The sequence below is a fragment of the Oncorhynchus mykiss genome, chromosome 8 (genome assembly GCF_013265735.2).
Source record: "Oncorhynchus mykiss isolate Arlee chromosome 8, USDA_OmykA_1.1, whole genome shotgun sequence".
Classification (NCBI taxonomy): domain Eukaryota; kingdom Metazoa; phylum Chordata; class Actinopteri; order Salmoniformes; family Salmonidae; genus Oncorhynchus; species Oncorhynchus mykiss.
This window is the reverse complement of record NC_048572.1, coordinates 28,256,152-28,271,875: the sequence shown is the minus strand read 5'-3', so window position 1 is coordinate 28,271,875 and position 15,724 is coordinate 28,256,152. Positions and strand designations below refer to the sequence as shown.

At 40.2% G+C, this 15,724-nt stretch overlaps 1 protein-coding gene across 5 annotated transcripts in view; it reads right to left on the bottom strand.

Annotated features, from left to right (window-relative positions):
• Nucleotides 1-5,090: 5,090 nt before the first annotated feature.
• The window catches only part of LOC110529736 (ankyrin repeat and SOCS box protein 2), a 30,133-nt gene continuing 19,499 nt past the window's right edge, over nt 5,091-15,724 (bottom strand). For 3 of the 5 annotated variants that reach the window (XM_021612208.2, XM_021612207.2, XM_036985229.1), the window contains 4 exons: nt 13,243-13,290; nt 7,821-8,394; nt 7,421-7,574; nt 5,091-6,153 (listed from right to left, as the gene is read on the bottom strand). In XM_021612208.2, the coding sequence (XP_021467883.2) occupies nt 5,996-6,153; nt 7,421-7,574; nt 7,821-8,394; nt 13,243-13,290 (934 nt within the window). In that variant the 3' untranslated portion in view covers nt 5,091-5,995. The remainder of the gene's footprint in view (nt 6,154-7,420; nt 7,575-7,820; nt 8,395-13,242; nt 13,291-15,724) is intronic. The other 2 variants (XM_021612210.2, XM_036985230.1) reach the window with 2 other exon arrangements.

Here is a 15,724-nt window from a genome sequence, read left to right as displayed (position 1 = left end):
CCATCCTGCCCTGCCTATCTAAGGTCTTCGAAAGCCAAGTCAACAAACAGGTCACTGACCATCTCGAATCCCACCGTACCTTCTCCGCTGTGCAATCTGGTTTCTGAGCCGGTCACGGGTGCACCTCAGCCACGCTCAAGGTACTAAACGATATCATAACCGCCATCGATAAAAGACAGTACTGTGCAGCCGCCTTCATCGACCTTGCCAAGGCTCTCGACTCTGTCAATCATCATATTCTTATCGGCAGACTCAGTAGCCTCGGTTTTTCTGATGACTGCCTTGCCTGGTTCACCAACTACTTTGCAGACAGTGAGTTCAGTGTGTCAAATCGGAGGGCATGCTGTCCGGTCCTCTGGCAGTCTCTATGGGGGTGCCACAGGGTTCAATTCTCGGGCCGACTCTTTTCTCCGTATATATCAATGATGTTGCTCTTGCTGCGGGCGATTCCCTGATCCACCTCTACGCCAACGACACCATTCTATATACTTCCGGCCCGTCCTTGGACACTGTGCTATCTAACCTCCAAACGAGCTTCAATGCCATACAACACTCCTTCCGTGGCCTCCAACTGCTCTTAAACGCTAGTAAAACCAAATGCATGCTTTTCAACCGTTCGCTGACTGCACCCGCACGGCTGACTAGCATCACCATCCTGGATGGTTCCGACCTTGAATATGTGGACATCTATAAGTACCTAGGTGTCTAGCTAGACTGTAAACTCTCCTTCCAGACTCATATCAAACATCTCCAATCGAAAATCAAATCTAGAGTCGGCTTTCTATTCCGCAACAAAGCCTCCTTCACTCACGCCGCCAAACTTACCCTAGTAAAACTGACTATCCTACCGATCCTCGACTTCGGCGATGTCATCTACAAAATTGCTTCCAACACTCTACTCAGCAAACTGGATGCAGTTTATCACAGTACTGTCACTAAAGCACCTTATACCACCCACCACTGCGACCTGTATGCTCTAGTCGGCTGGCCCTCGCTACATATTCGTCGCCAGACCCATTGGCTCCAGGTCATCTACAAGTCCATGCTAGGTAAAGCTCCGCCTTATCTCAGTTCACTGGTCACGATGGCAACACCCACCCGTAGCACGCGCTCCAGCAGGTGTATCTCACTGATCATCCCTAAAGCCAACACCTCATTTGACTGCCTTTCGTTCCAGTTCTCTGCTGCCTGTGACTGGAACGAATTGCAAAAATCGATGAAGTTGGAGACTTATCTCCCTCACCAACTTCAAACATCAGCTATCTGAGCAGCTAACCGATCGCTGCAGCTGTACATAGTCTATCGGTAAATAGCCCACCCATTTTTACCTACCTCATCCCCATACTGTTTTTATTTATTTACTTTTCTGCTCTTTTGCACACCAATATCTCTACCTGTACATGACCATCTGATCATTTATCACTCCAGTGTTAATCTGCAAAATTTTAATTATTCGCCTACCTCCTCATGCCTTTTGCACACAATGTATATAGACTCTCCTTTTTTTCTACTGTGTTATTGACTTGTTAATTGTTAACTCCATGTGTAACTCTGTGTTGTCTGTTCACACTGCTATGCTTTATCTTGGCCAGGTCGCAGTTGCAAATGAGAACTTGTTCTCAACTAGCCTACCTGGTTAAATAAAGGTGAAATAAAAAAATTAAAATGTTTAAATAGGAAACTATTTGTGAAAAGATTAAATGTAATTTAAGCTTCTTCATGAGAGAATGGTTTGTCATAAAGTAAACTCTGCTCACTCAGAGGGGGCCTCTGAGTGAACAGACATTGGTTGTAAACTATGAAACACGCCCTTCTATTTACCACGATATAAGCCCGTTGACAAAAATCCAACTTTGTGTTCCAAGGACGAGAGGACGACGGTCCCTATGTTGAAAGGGCTAAGATAAGAACCTAACGAAATTAGCATAGAATTTCAACGTGAAGATGACGATCGACACGCCAAAAGGATGAATTTCGACCATACCAGCCAGAGTATAGCATGAGCTTGAAGTATGGCAACTTGGTATGAACTTTGAACTCTTATTCACAACTGTTATTGTGAAGTGGAAACGTCTAGGAGCAATAACGGCTCAGCCGCAAGTGGTAGGCCACACAAGCTGACAGAACATGACCACCGAGTACTGAAGCGCGTAAAAATCGTCTGTCCTTGGTTGCAACACTCGCTACCGAGTTCCAAACTGACTCTGGGAGCAAGGTCAGCACAATAACTGTTATTTGGGAGCATAATGAAGTGGGTTTCCATGACCAAGCAGCCGCACACAAACCTAAGATCACCATGTGCAATGCCAAGCGTCAGCTGGAGTGGTGTAAAGCTCGTCGCCATTGGACTCTGGAGCAGAAGAAACGTGTTCTCTAAAGTGATGAATCATGATTCTCCATCTGGCAGTCTGACGGATGATTCTGGGTTTGGCGGATGTCAGGAGAACGCTACCTCCCCCAATGCATAGTGCTAACTGTAAAGTTTGGTGGAGGAGGATTAATGGTCTGGGGCTGTTTTTCATGGTTAAGGCTAGGCCTCTTAGTTTCATTGAAGGGGAATCTTAACGCCACAGCATACAATAACATTCTAGACCATTCTGTGCTTGCAACTTTGTGGCAAAAGTTTGGGGAAGGCCCTTTCGGTTTCAGCATGAAAATGACCCCATGCACAAAGCGAGGTCCATACAGAAATGGCTTGTCGAGATCAGTGTGGAAGAACTTGACTGGCTGCAGAGCCCTGACCTCAACCCTATTGAACACCTTTGGGATGAATTGGAACGCTGACTGCGAGTCAGGCCTAATTACACATCATCAGTGCCTGACCTCACTAATGCTTGTAGCTGTCCCTGCAACAATGTCCTAACATCTGGTGGAAAGCCTCCCAGAAGAGTGGAGGTTGTTATAGCAGCAAAGGGGGGACCACCTCCATTTTATTGCCCATGATTTTGGAATGAGATATTCAACGACCAGGTGTCCATATACTTTTGTTCTTGTAGTGTATTTGATACCATTCCACCATTTCCTCTCCAGCCATTACCACGAGCCCGTCCTCCCTAATTAAGGTGCCACCAACCTCCTGTGATCTACAGAAGTAGTTCTGTCCAACGCTAGAGGGCAAGAGGGATCAAGGTATAAACACAACTTTATCCATAGAGCAATCGGCTGTGAAGTAATTTGGCTCCGTCATGAGGAGTTTGTCTGAAGTGAAGTGCAAGCATGCACACACATTCTAATCAACAATTATTATTTATTCAGGAATGATAGACATTAAAACTGGAAACGCAAACATGTTTTTTTTAAATGGCTAATTACTGGACTAATGGATTATTTGATGACTAATGATCAACCCATTGAAAATTGATATTCAAATTATGTTTATTTTTTCCACAGACACAAGATTGAATTGTTTACATGATCGGAAATACAAGTACATGGAGGTCACCTTCTAGAGAAATATACCCAAATATTAGAAAAAGGTGACCCGTACCTCAGATGTCATACAGAATACTGCAAATACACAAATTGGAATCTATTTACACATATCAAATTAAATATAGTGCTTTGTTCTCATATTCTCAATCTCTCCTGTGAAATTTACTCTCAGAAAATGCTGTAAACCTTAATGTTCAACTCCTATATTTGGCATAAGTTAAACTGTAAAAATGTAATATTTACAAAAACACAACGTATATACTGAAATCGTTGAAGTCGGAATTTTACATACACTTAGGTTGGAGTCATAAAGTCTTGTTTTTCAACCACTCCACATATTTCTTGTTAACAAACTTTAGTTTAGCAAGTCAGTTATAACATATATTTTGTGCATGACACAAGTAATTCACTTATAATTCACTGTATCACAATTCCAGTTTGGTCAGAAGTTTACATACACTAAGTTGACTGTGTCTTAAAACAGCTTGGAAAATTCCATAAAAGGATGTCATGGCTTTAGAAGCTTCTGATTGGCTAATTGACATCATTTGAGTCAATTGGAGGTGTACCTGTGGATGTACTTCAAGGCCTTCCTTCAAACTCAGTGCCTTTTTACTTGACATCATGGGAAAATCTAAATAAATCAGCCAAGATCTCAGAAAAAAAATTGTAGACCTCCACAAGTCTGGTTCATCCTTGGGAGCAATTTCCAAACGCCTGAAGGTACCACGTTCATCTGTACAAACAATAGTACGCAAGTATAAACACCATGGGACCATGCAGCCGTCATACCGCTCAGATAGGAGACGAGTTCTGTCTCCTAGAGATAGACTTTGGTGCGAAAAGTGCAAATCAATCCCAGAACAACAGCAAAGGACCTTGTGAAGATGCTGGAGGAAACGGGTACAAAAGTATCTCTATCCACAGTAAAACGAGTCCTATATAGACATAACCTGAAAGGCCGCTCAGCAAGGAAGAAGCCATTGCTCAAAAACCTCCATAAAAAAGCCAGACTACGGTTTGCAACTGCACGTGGGGACAAAGATCGTACTTTTTGGAGAAATGTCCTCTGGTCTGATGAAACAAAATAGAACTGTTTGGACATGGCCATAATGACCATCGTTATGTTTGGAGGAAAAAGGGGGAGGTTTGCGAGCCAAAAAACACCATCCCAACCATGAAGCACGGGGGTGGCAGGATCATGTTGTGGGGGTGCTTTGCTGCAGGAGGGACTGGTGCACTTCACAATATAGATTTAATCACGAGGAGAGAAAATGATGTGGGTATATTGAAGCAACATCTCAAGACATCAGTCAGGAAGTTAAAGCTTGGTCACAAATATGTCTTCCAAAAAGACATTGACCCCAAGCATACTTCCAAAGTTGTGGCAAAATGGCTTAAGGACAACAAAGTCAAGGTATTGGAGTGGCAATCACAAAGCCCTGACCTCAATCCCATAGAAAATGTGTGGGCAGAACTGAAAAAGCGTGTGCGAGCAAGGAGGCCTACAAACCTGACCCAGTTACACCAGCTCTGTCTGGAGGAATGGGCCAAAATTCACCCAACTTATTGTGGGAAGCTTGTGGAAGGCTACCCGAAAGGTTTGACCCAAGTTAAACAATTTAAAGGCAACATTACCATATACTACTTGAGTGTATGTAAACTTCTGACCCACTGGGAATGTGATGAAAGAAATAAAAGCAGAAATAAATCATTCTCTCTACTATTATTCTGACATTTCACATTCTTAAAATAAAGTGGTGATCCTAACTGACCTGAGACTGGGAATGTTAATTAGGATTACATTTCAGTAATTGTGAAAAACTGAGTTTAAATGTATTTGGCTAAGGTGTATGTATACTTCTGACTTCAACTGTACATATAAGGTAGCCTAAAAGAGTAACATGTTTCCCTCAAAATACTGTGCAATCAAATAGGCAGCTTTCCAAACCTAGACAAAAATCAATTTGTGTATTTATTTCATATTAATCTTTCATTGAGAGATTGAATAGACTATTCTCAATAACAATATTATGAAGTCTCAACTAAGGTTGAACTTATGCAAATAAATATCACAAATTCATAAAAGCTTGCCTTACAGGGTCCTATAACGCCCCAAAATTACTGTACACTTAAACATGTACATTTTCTAAACTTGACACAAACCCATTTCAATTTTTGTTTAAAAATGTTGCTTAAGTTGGTCTCACTGAAACAAACAAGTAATTAATATGTTATTACTATAATTACCATTTTATCATGTACCTGTGAATACCTAGTAATTTAAATAAATTAACTACTAGAAAGTAATTACTAGAAAGTACCTAGAAATGTCTACGACAGTCAAATAAAATGCTACCAACTTTGGTAAGTCTACCTGTCGGGTGAGCTTATTAAATTACTATATAAGTCTGATCTTAAAGTTGAATTGTGAAATGTAACTGTACTCTATATTACTGCTCAAATATCAGTAAAAATATTCACACCATAAACACTGATTATGTCAATCAATTTTGTGCGGCATTCCCTGTGTCATCTCTTGTTTTGACTATGATGTCACTCTCTAGAATGAACAAAACTCTTCTTGGTTGCGCTCTTCGTGGTTAAGGTACTTGATTACTCGTGGTGGGAGGGGCAGTTTGTTGATGCACCTCAGTCTGTGGAGTCCAACCTGCTGCCGGATCTTCAGCCTACACAGCTGCATCAGTGGACGCGGGGGCGCTGTAAGACAAAGGCAACAGATAAGGTAATATGTAACGCTTGTACATTTATATAAACAGTATACATATAAGATGTGCACAAGTCACTCAAAATAAGTGCCTGTTTGGGCATTGGTGTGTGTGGCTGGGTGTGCACGCGTGCATGACATCCCCCCTCATCAGAGAAGTAACCCCCAGCAGCTGCTAGACATGAGCTCTGGGATCCAGGTCACGGCACCACTGTAACAGGCTGGTATTGAACCCTGGTTATCAACCACGCATACCGCTACACCAAAATTCTACCTTCTGTTGTGTAATAGACTCTAAGAAAAAAGGGTTATTTGGCTGTAGGGGAACCCTTAAGGGTTCTTTGGCTGTAGGAGAACCCTTAGAATAACCCTTTTTGCTTCCATGTAGAAACATTTTTGGTTCCAGATACATTTGAAGTTGGAAGTTTACATACACCTTAGCCAAACACATTTAAACTCAGTTTCTCACAATTCCTGACATTTAATCCTAGTAAAAATTCCCTGTCTTAGGTCAGTTAGGATCACCACTTATTTTCAGAATGTGAAATGTCAGAATAATAGTAGAAAGTTTTATTTATTATTATTTATTTCAGCTTTTATTTCTTTCATCACATTCCCAGTGGGTCAGAAGTTTACATTCACTCAATTAGTATTTGGTAGCCTTGCCTTTAAGATTGTACACCCCCAATTCACTCAAATGATGTCAATTAGCCTATCGGTAGCTTCTAAAGCCATGACATAATTTTCTGTAATTTTCCAAGCTGTTTAAAGGCACAGTCAAATTAGCACATGTAAACTTCTGACCTACTGGAATTGTGATACAGTGAATAAGTGAAATAATCTGTCTGTAAACAATTGTTGGAAAAATTACTTGTGTCATGCACAAAGTAGACTTGCCAAAACTATAATTTGTTAACAAGAAATTTGTGGAGTGATTGAAAAATTAGTTTTAATGACTCCAACCTAAGTGTATGTAATCTTCCGACTTCAACTGTATAACCCTTTTAAATTCCATGTAAAACCCGCTAAAGAAAGGGTTCTACATGGAACCCAAAAGGATTCTACCTGGAACCAAAAATTGTTATTCTAAGGGTTCTCCTACAGCCGAAGAATCCTTAAAGGTTCTAGACAGCACTTTTCTAAGAGTGTCTGTGTCTGTATGTGTGTGTGTGTGTGTGTGTGTGTGTGTGTGTGTGTGTGTGTTTGTGTACAGTATGGGTATGTGTGTCTGTGCTTGTTTGCAAGTCTGGGGACACTCACTTGCTTTCTCCTTGATGGCTTCCCAGTCCCCAAAGCTATCTAGGTGTTCAGTAAGTCTGGAGCAGAGTTTCACATGGCCAACATAATCCAGGAGTACGTCTATGATGGGTCCTGCCCAGCGGTTTATTGCCTGAGTTGAGATTATCTCACAGAACTAGTGATGGAAAGACAAAAAGCGATGGTAGGCTATGGTATATTGTATTTTTAAGTCCCCACAAGAAAGTGTTCCCAAATACCTGTGCTAACATGACAGCATGACAGTTACATAGGAGATTACAGTGTAGGTAAACATTGTTACATAGTACTTATAGCTGTTATACCTGGCTGTGGTATAATTAGTAATACTATGTAGTATAATAACTATACCAACCTATTTAACTCCCATGTACATTTTGTTTACCTGAACAGCTTTCTCAGTATTCCTGCGTGTATGGTTATTGTAGCGCAAGTCATCCCTCTCAGATGTCTCTTGAATGGGTGGATGTGGACCACTGCCGTAAGTGCAGCTAAAACAGGAGTGGGCATCACAGCCATTGTCCATCAAATACTTCAGCATGGACAGGTACTTCATACTGAACATGACAGTGGCCGGGAATGAGGTGGGGTGAGTCAGGACGTAGGCGTTAACGTTGGCCCCATGCTCCACCAGCAAAGTGACCAATTCGATACTACCCTGCCTAACGGCCACCAGAAGCGTGTTGAAGGTGTCTAGGTTGGGGTTGGCACCGGCTTCTAGAAGCATGGTGGTCGCTTCCACATTGCCGTTGGCGACGGCAAAGTATAGAATTGTGCTGCGATGATCCTCGTACATCTTGGAGCGGTCCTCTGACAGCATGGCATTGACATCGTAGCCGGCCTCGATTAGGACCTCCAGGACTTCATCCCTGTTGCACTCTGCAGCAAGATGGAGGGGACTGATGCCACTGCGATTCACTCTGGACTTGCTGGTGGCTTTGATCAGCAATGCCACGATACTGAAATAGAAAACCACACAGGGAAAATTAGAGGGTGCCCAGAGTTGAGGATCAAGGGTAGGGTTGCAAAATTCCCCCAAAACGTCCACGTTTTTCAGAAATCCCAGTTGGAGAATTCCATCCCTTGTTTTTACCCTCCTGATTGTGGGTATCCTCCAACCGGAATTGTGTGCTCTATGAACTGAATGATTACTGTAGCATTATCATTAGTTGAGAATCCCTTTCTAACTTCTGTTTCTTCCAGTTGATGTGCGGACTCCTGGAGGAATGTGCAAGTGAGAGGCAAGTCGGTAGAGTCGGAAACATAAACTATGGGGTAGGGTAGTGTAAAGGATAGAGGCAAGGGGGAGAGCACAATCATTATTTAAAAAATATATAACATGTGGTTGCAAGCAGCAATGAACAGGGTTCACTGGATCACAGAAAGGTCAAAAGATCAGTTGAATAACAAAGCAAGCACTCTATCATGTAGAAACTATCTTCCTTTATGTGGAATCAGTGAAAGCATTACCATGTTTATCTCGCAATGCCACAAGGATGACGCAAGTTAAGTTTAGTCTAGTGCTGTAGGTTGGTTATATTTCTCAAATTCATTAGAGGCTACTTCACTGAATCTATAGGTACAATACTCCCATATTAGAATGGAGCAACTATTTTTTCTCAAAACCATTAAAGACTGATGTAATGAGTCTAAATACAAAATCTGGAGTGAATCTGAAGTATGGCTCATGAGGAAAGATGATTGCAGATGATTTTCAGCATTAGTGTTACATATGCAAATGAGTTGTTAATAATTTTTTGTTTTTTGAGACATCAAAAACTCTTAGGGATGTCCATGATAGCGATGACACGTTTCAAGTTGAAAAGCCACTGTGGAGCCATTTTACAGGGTTTTAAAGGTACACCTAAAATCTGATTTTTGATTTGTCAATAACTCAGTCATCTTTTTACCAATCCCTTAGATTTTCTCAAACTAAGTTAATAAATGTACCATGGGCATACATTCTAAATGGTTCATTTGGTCCTAGTGTTCATGACAATAAGAGTGTTTTTAGCGTATTGTAGCATATCAATTTTATGTTCTGAAACTCTTTAGGGACTATTGTGATGAGTCCAAAGACCACATTTGGAGTGAATCTGACTTTTAGTCCACAAGAAGATTTTTAATGATTATTTAAGCACTAGCGTTATATAGGCAACAATTAATGATGCACTTGGCAGAAATCACGCACACATTTCCTTTTTGCTAAAATTTGAATAAGTTGCGTAATTTCAGTTCATGTGACAAAAAAGCAAGTATAGTTAATCTTTCCGTAACCAAAAATATTGTATTTTCAGCTGTGAAACTGGTGTACAAAAAATGTACTTAATAAGGGGAGGCATAGCAATAGCACACACAGAACAGATCTACTGCTTCATAGACTTGCTTTCAATGAGAATGACAGATCTATAACTCACATTTCTATGTGGATTTTGTCAGGTCGCCCAAAAAGTTACACATTGCTTCTTTAAAGGGATAGTTCAAGTTTACAAAATTACATATTAGTTTCCTTATCTTGTAAGCAGTCCATGGACAAGGTATGAAATGTATTCACATTTGTGGCAAAAACCCAAATTGAAATCATGGGACCAATATTACAATATTTTAGTGCATCATGTACAAATCATCTGAAAGTATAAAAAAATGTATTACAATGCTTAACAAAGTCACTTATAGATGATTTGGGTGAGCTATCACTTTAAGTACCTTAAAATGGTAAAAAAAGAAACAAAAATAGCTTCTTTGCAAATAGCAATTTCTCAATCAAGAATTTCGATTGTTCTGTCTTGGGAGTGGTCTGTGTGGGGATGGGGAAACTGAAAAGTAGCTGTAATTGGCATAGAGATTTGAAACTATTTTATTAACTAATTTAGCACCTGGAGATGTCACCAGGCATGCCAAAACTCCATCCTACCAAAACAGGCTGAAAACATACTGAAATAGTTAAGTACATTTAAAATGGTTATAGTTCTAGCATGCTAGCAGATTGTCACGACTTCCGCCGAAGCTGGTGCCTCTCTTTGTTCGGGCGGCATTCGACGTCACCAGCTTTCTAGCCTCCGCCAATCTACATTTATTTTTCCATTTGTTTTGTCCGTATTGTACACACCTGGTTCCCATTATATGTTTCTGGATTTTTGTTCTCCTTGTTGGAAGATTATATTTGAGTAAAGTCACTATTATTACTCATCTCTGTGTCCTGCGCCTGACTCCGACTTACCCACATCACATAGACTCTAACACAGATACCCATAGTCTTTGTGCCAACTCTAGTTTGCAATTACGCTAGCGCTAGTTAGCAACTTCCTTCAAACTGCAATCAGAGACATTAAAATGGTGTCCACGAGTTCTTCTGACTCTAGGGAAGTAGATAAAGGGCCTCATTGCGAAATTCCCGAAGTATCCCTTTAACGTTGAGTTGGAGTTGATAAATGGTGAAAGAGTTTAGCGACCTTTGACATCGAAATGCATTGGGAGCTTATGGTTGTAGTTCAAAAAGTATAAATGCTGTCAAAAATATTTTCTCAAGCAATCTAAGTTGGGGCAGTCTGGACTATTTAATAGCTTACATTGTTGAAACTCTAGAGCGGGTGGAAGAAATACAATAAGAAGAAGACGACAGAGAAATCTAGAGTTGTGCTTTGCCTTCAGCAAGCACACCTAATTACACTGAACAAAAATATAAACGCAACATGTAAAGTGTTGGTCATATGTTTCACGAGCTGAAATAAAAGATCCCATAAATGTTCCATACGCACAAAAGCTTATTTCTATAAAATGTTGTGCACAAATTTGTTTCCATCCCTGTTAGTGAGCATTTCTCCTTTGCCAAGATAATCCATCCAACTGACAGGTGTGGCATATCAAGAAGCTGATTAAACATCATGATCATTATACAGATGACATTTGTATACAATAAAAGGACAATAAAAGGCCACTCTAAAATGTGCAGTTTTGTCACACAACACAATGCCACAGATGTCTCAAGTTTTGAGGCAGTGTACAGCTAGCATGCTGACTGCGGGACTGTCCACCAGAGCTGTTGCCAGATCATTTAATGTTAATTTCTCTTCCATAACCAGCCTCCAATCTCATTTTAGAGAATTTTGCAGTGCGTCCAACCGGCCTTATGGTATGGGCAAGCATAAGCTACGGATAACGAACATGATTGCATTTTATTAATGACAATTTGAATACACAGAAATACCGTGACGAGATTGTGAGGCCCATTCTTTAAGGTATCTGTGACCAACATATGCACATCTGTATTTCCAGTTATGTAAAATCTACAGATTAGGGCCTAATTTATTTATTTCAATTGCCTGATTTCCTCATATGAACTGTAACTCAGTAAAATCTTTGAAATTGTTGTATGTTGAGTTTATATTTTTGTTCATTTATATATTAATATTAATTTAATGCATTCAACAAACATTTTGCATTTTCATGCATTTTTGCATTTTTGAAATCACAGCATTGGACCGAGGTTACCTGAACGTATCCTCCCGAACTTGAATTGCGTCATCATTAACCAATCAGAATGGTTATCTGTGGCAAGCTCACATAATGTAGAATGATTCATTATATTTCTATAGACAAGATGGCATCTTGCATAGCAACAAACTGAAGTTGTTTGCACTTTTAAAACATTATCTTTTGCTAAATATATGGAATGTAACGTCTTTCCATCTTGCTGGTTTGGAAGTTATAATCCATGTGTCAGTGGAACAATTTGTCCACTTTAGTGAGGCAAATGTTTGATGGTAAATTGTTCCCTACAAGCCCCTGATCAAATTTATATCTGATATCCTCTCCAAGAAATGTGCTTTCTATGTTTTCCAAAACCTTTATATATCTTGTTGTAGTGAGTCTATGCAATAGAATGTTCACAGGCTGATAAAGGAATGTTAAAGGAATAATTAATAAAGGAATAATTATTATTGGGCACATTCTACCTACAGTATTATTGAAAGAGTTGTGTCAATGTTAGACCAATCCAATTAAAATCAATGGAGCCGTTTGGTGGCCATATTGGAAAATGTGTACAATAGCAAGCCATCAATTTTTAGGCTTTTCCTAGCTTCATGTAAAGTTTGGTGCACTCATTATGATCTTATTACACCAATTATTTATTCAGTTATGGTGGTGGCCATCTTGAAAATAGGCTGCTGGGACTGATCTTGTTCGGTGTAGTTATCATCGGGTTACCCTGTGATAATAGAGCACATCCCAATGCTGTCCAATTTGGCTCGATATACCCCAAAATGCATACATGACCTTTGACCCCTATGAAAGATTGCATGTTGAGGTAGCCATTCATGGCCCAAAACATTTTTGGGACCAGATGGTGAATCGATTTATCAGCTTTGGAGCTGTTTTCCAACATCCAACTCACTTTGTGTGAGCAGGTCTCCTCTGATACTGTAAACGGACAGCTTGCTATAACGCTAAAAGCTTAGATAATTCTGTTGTCATACCACACACATTGACCACATGGGGATGAACATCATGGATATCATGCCACTCAATGGATTGAGTGTGAATGATTACATTTACTGACATTAATGACAACAAAAAAAACACATTAAAAAGCTAACACAAAGTAAACCTCCATAAACAAAGGTTTACTTTGGTTACAGAAAACATGAAAATATTAATATACACCAATATTACAGAGGACCAAAAAACATTTTAATAACTCATAAATAAATATTCTACTGAGCAAAGCTTGCGTTAAAGTCACATGTTAAAGGAGCGCTTATCTACCACAACTTCATTGGCAACTCCAGTCAGACATAGGCACTTACTTAACTGACTTGTCATAATTGTAGAAGTCATAGGTCAGAAGGGTTTTTCTGGAAACAATACAATACAACAATGTATGATAATAATAATAATAATAATAATAATAATAATAATAATAATAACATGTAGGCCAGAGGTACGCAACATAATTATAATAATTAGGCTATCCCTGGGGTAGGCTATTTGTAAAATGGAAATTGAGAATAAACATACAGTGCCTTCAGAAAGTATTGACTTATTGACTTATTCTTGACTTATTCCGTTACATCCTGAATTCAAAATGGATTAAATCGTTTTTTTTCTCTCACCCAGCTACACACAATACCCCATAATGACAAAGTGAAAACATGTTTTTAGAAATGTTGCAAATGTATTGAAAATAAAGTACAGAAATATCTAATTTACTTAAATATTCACACACGTTGCTATGACACTCCAAATTGAGCTCAGGGTCATCCAATTTCCTTTGATCATGCTTGAGATTTCACAACTTGATAGGAGTCCACCTGTGGTCAATTCAATTGTTTGTATATGATTTAGAAAGAAACACACGTCTATATAAGATCCCACAGTTGACAGTCCAAGGAACTGTCCGTAGATCTCCGAGATTTTATTGTGATGAGGCATATATCTGGGGAAGATTATAAAACAATTTCTAGTGTTGAAAGTTTCCAAGAGCACAGTGGTCTTCATCATTGAGACGGTGGGAGCTTTTTGAAGCAGGATGAGTTTCTGGTTTCCAGACATCCAGAGCGTGCCACCGTTATCATCGATCCTTTGATTCTCATGACGTTGTAGGTTTTAGGATTGTAGGGAGTCGTGAGTTTTCCTTTGACATGCTGACAGCAGAGTACCGTGTCTCCTGGTTTGAGTGTCGAGGTTTGTGCTCGGTTCTTGTAGTCAGCAGTCTCTTTCATACGTTGCTTTGCATGTCACGTAGCTTGATGTTTGGTGCGAAGTGAGGCATTGTGGGAAGTGTAGTGCAAAGTTTTCTTTCTTGTTGATTAGTTCTGTGAGAGGTTGCGCTGTAGTTTCTCAGAAAACTGTTGTGATTTTGTTTCCAAGGCTTTCCTTCAGAGTTTGTGACTGTGACAGACTTCTTGAGTGTTCTCATCAGGCGTTCTGCTTCAGCATTAGCTCTCAGTCAGTAAGGTGTTATCTTTATGTGTTTAAATCCAAGGTAGTGGCTGAAATCTGTGAAGGACTGTCCATTGAAGGTAGGTCCATTGTCCATTTTTACAATCTCAGGTACTCCAAAGGAGGAGTAAACTTTGTCAATGTTTCGACATAGACAGTGGTTCCATATGATTTCCTGCAGTGGCAGCTTGACATGGAATGCAGTGCTGAATTGCTTTTTCTACCATGTCATCCATGCCTGGAAACCAAACATTCTCTCTCAGTAGCTCTTTTGTTTTCACAATACCTAGATGTCCTGTGGGAGCTAGGTTGATTGCTTTGTTATGGAGAAAGGCTGGAAGAACGAGCCGTGTTCCTCTCAGAAAGGATGTTTTCTTGTGCATTGATTGTTAGTTCATGTCTCATGCGAAAAAGTGCTTTTAATGTTTGGAAATCAACATCTTGTGTGTCATGTAGTGAATCTTGCCAAGTTCCTGTGGACAATAGGCACATCACCTTCTGTAGAGCTGAGTCTTTGTTTCTTATTGCACCTCTTTTAGAATCAGCTTTGGGAACTGTGTTGTCAATGATAAAGTTCACATATTTGTCTGCCATGCAAGAGGTTCTTTGTGGTGTTTCCCCTGCGATGGGATGTCTTGACATGTATTCGGCGTGGTTATTTTTACTGGCTTTGTACTTCACAGTGTAGCTGTAGGGTTGTAGTCTCAGTCTCCATCGCTCAAGTCATGCTGGGGGTGTGGCTTTTGGGTTGTTGAAGATAAGCTCTACTCGTTTATGGTCTGTGATGACCGTGAAGTGAGCTCCGTAGAGATACAAGTGAAAGTGTTCACATGCCCAGATGATCGCCAGAGCTTCTCTCTCGGTTTGTGAGTAGCGCTATTCAATCTCTGAAAGCGCTCCGCTGGCATATGCGATGATCTGGACATCTTTGTCACTTGTAGGGTTGTGCTGACTTAGTATGGCACCTAAATCATCTTGGCCGGCGTCAACTAACAGTGTCGACCTCTTGGCTGGGTCAAAGTAGGATGTCGTCGTGTGCTGCACCAGGTGTGATCTTTTCTTGTGAGCTCACAAAGAGGCTGTGTGGTTGTTGTGAAGTCTGGGATGAACCGTGAGCAGTATTGTTTGCAGTCTACTTTGTATGATACTTCCGGGACATTTTGAGGATCAGGCTTTACCAGGGGTCTTGGGTTTTGGTCTGGGATACCCATGGCGTTGGCCCGCTGATTTTCTTCAATGGTGTCTTGGCTTTGTAGTGTGTCAAGCTCCTGTTGAACTTTTTCTTTCATGTGTAAAGGAATCCTCCTGTGTGGTTGTACTGCTGTTTGAACTGTATCATCAATGTGC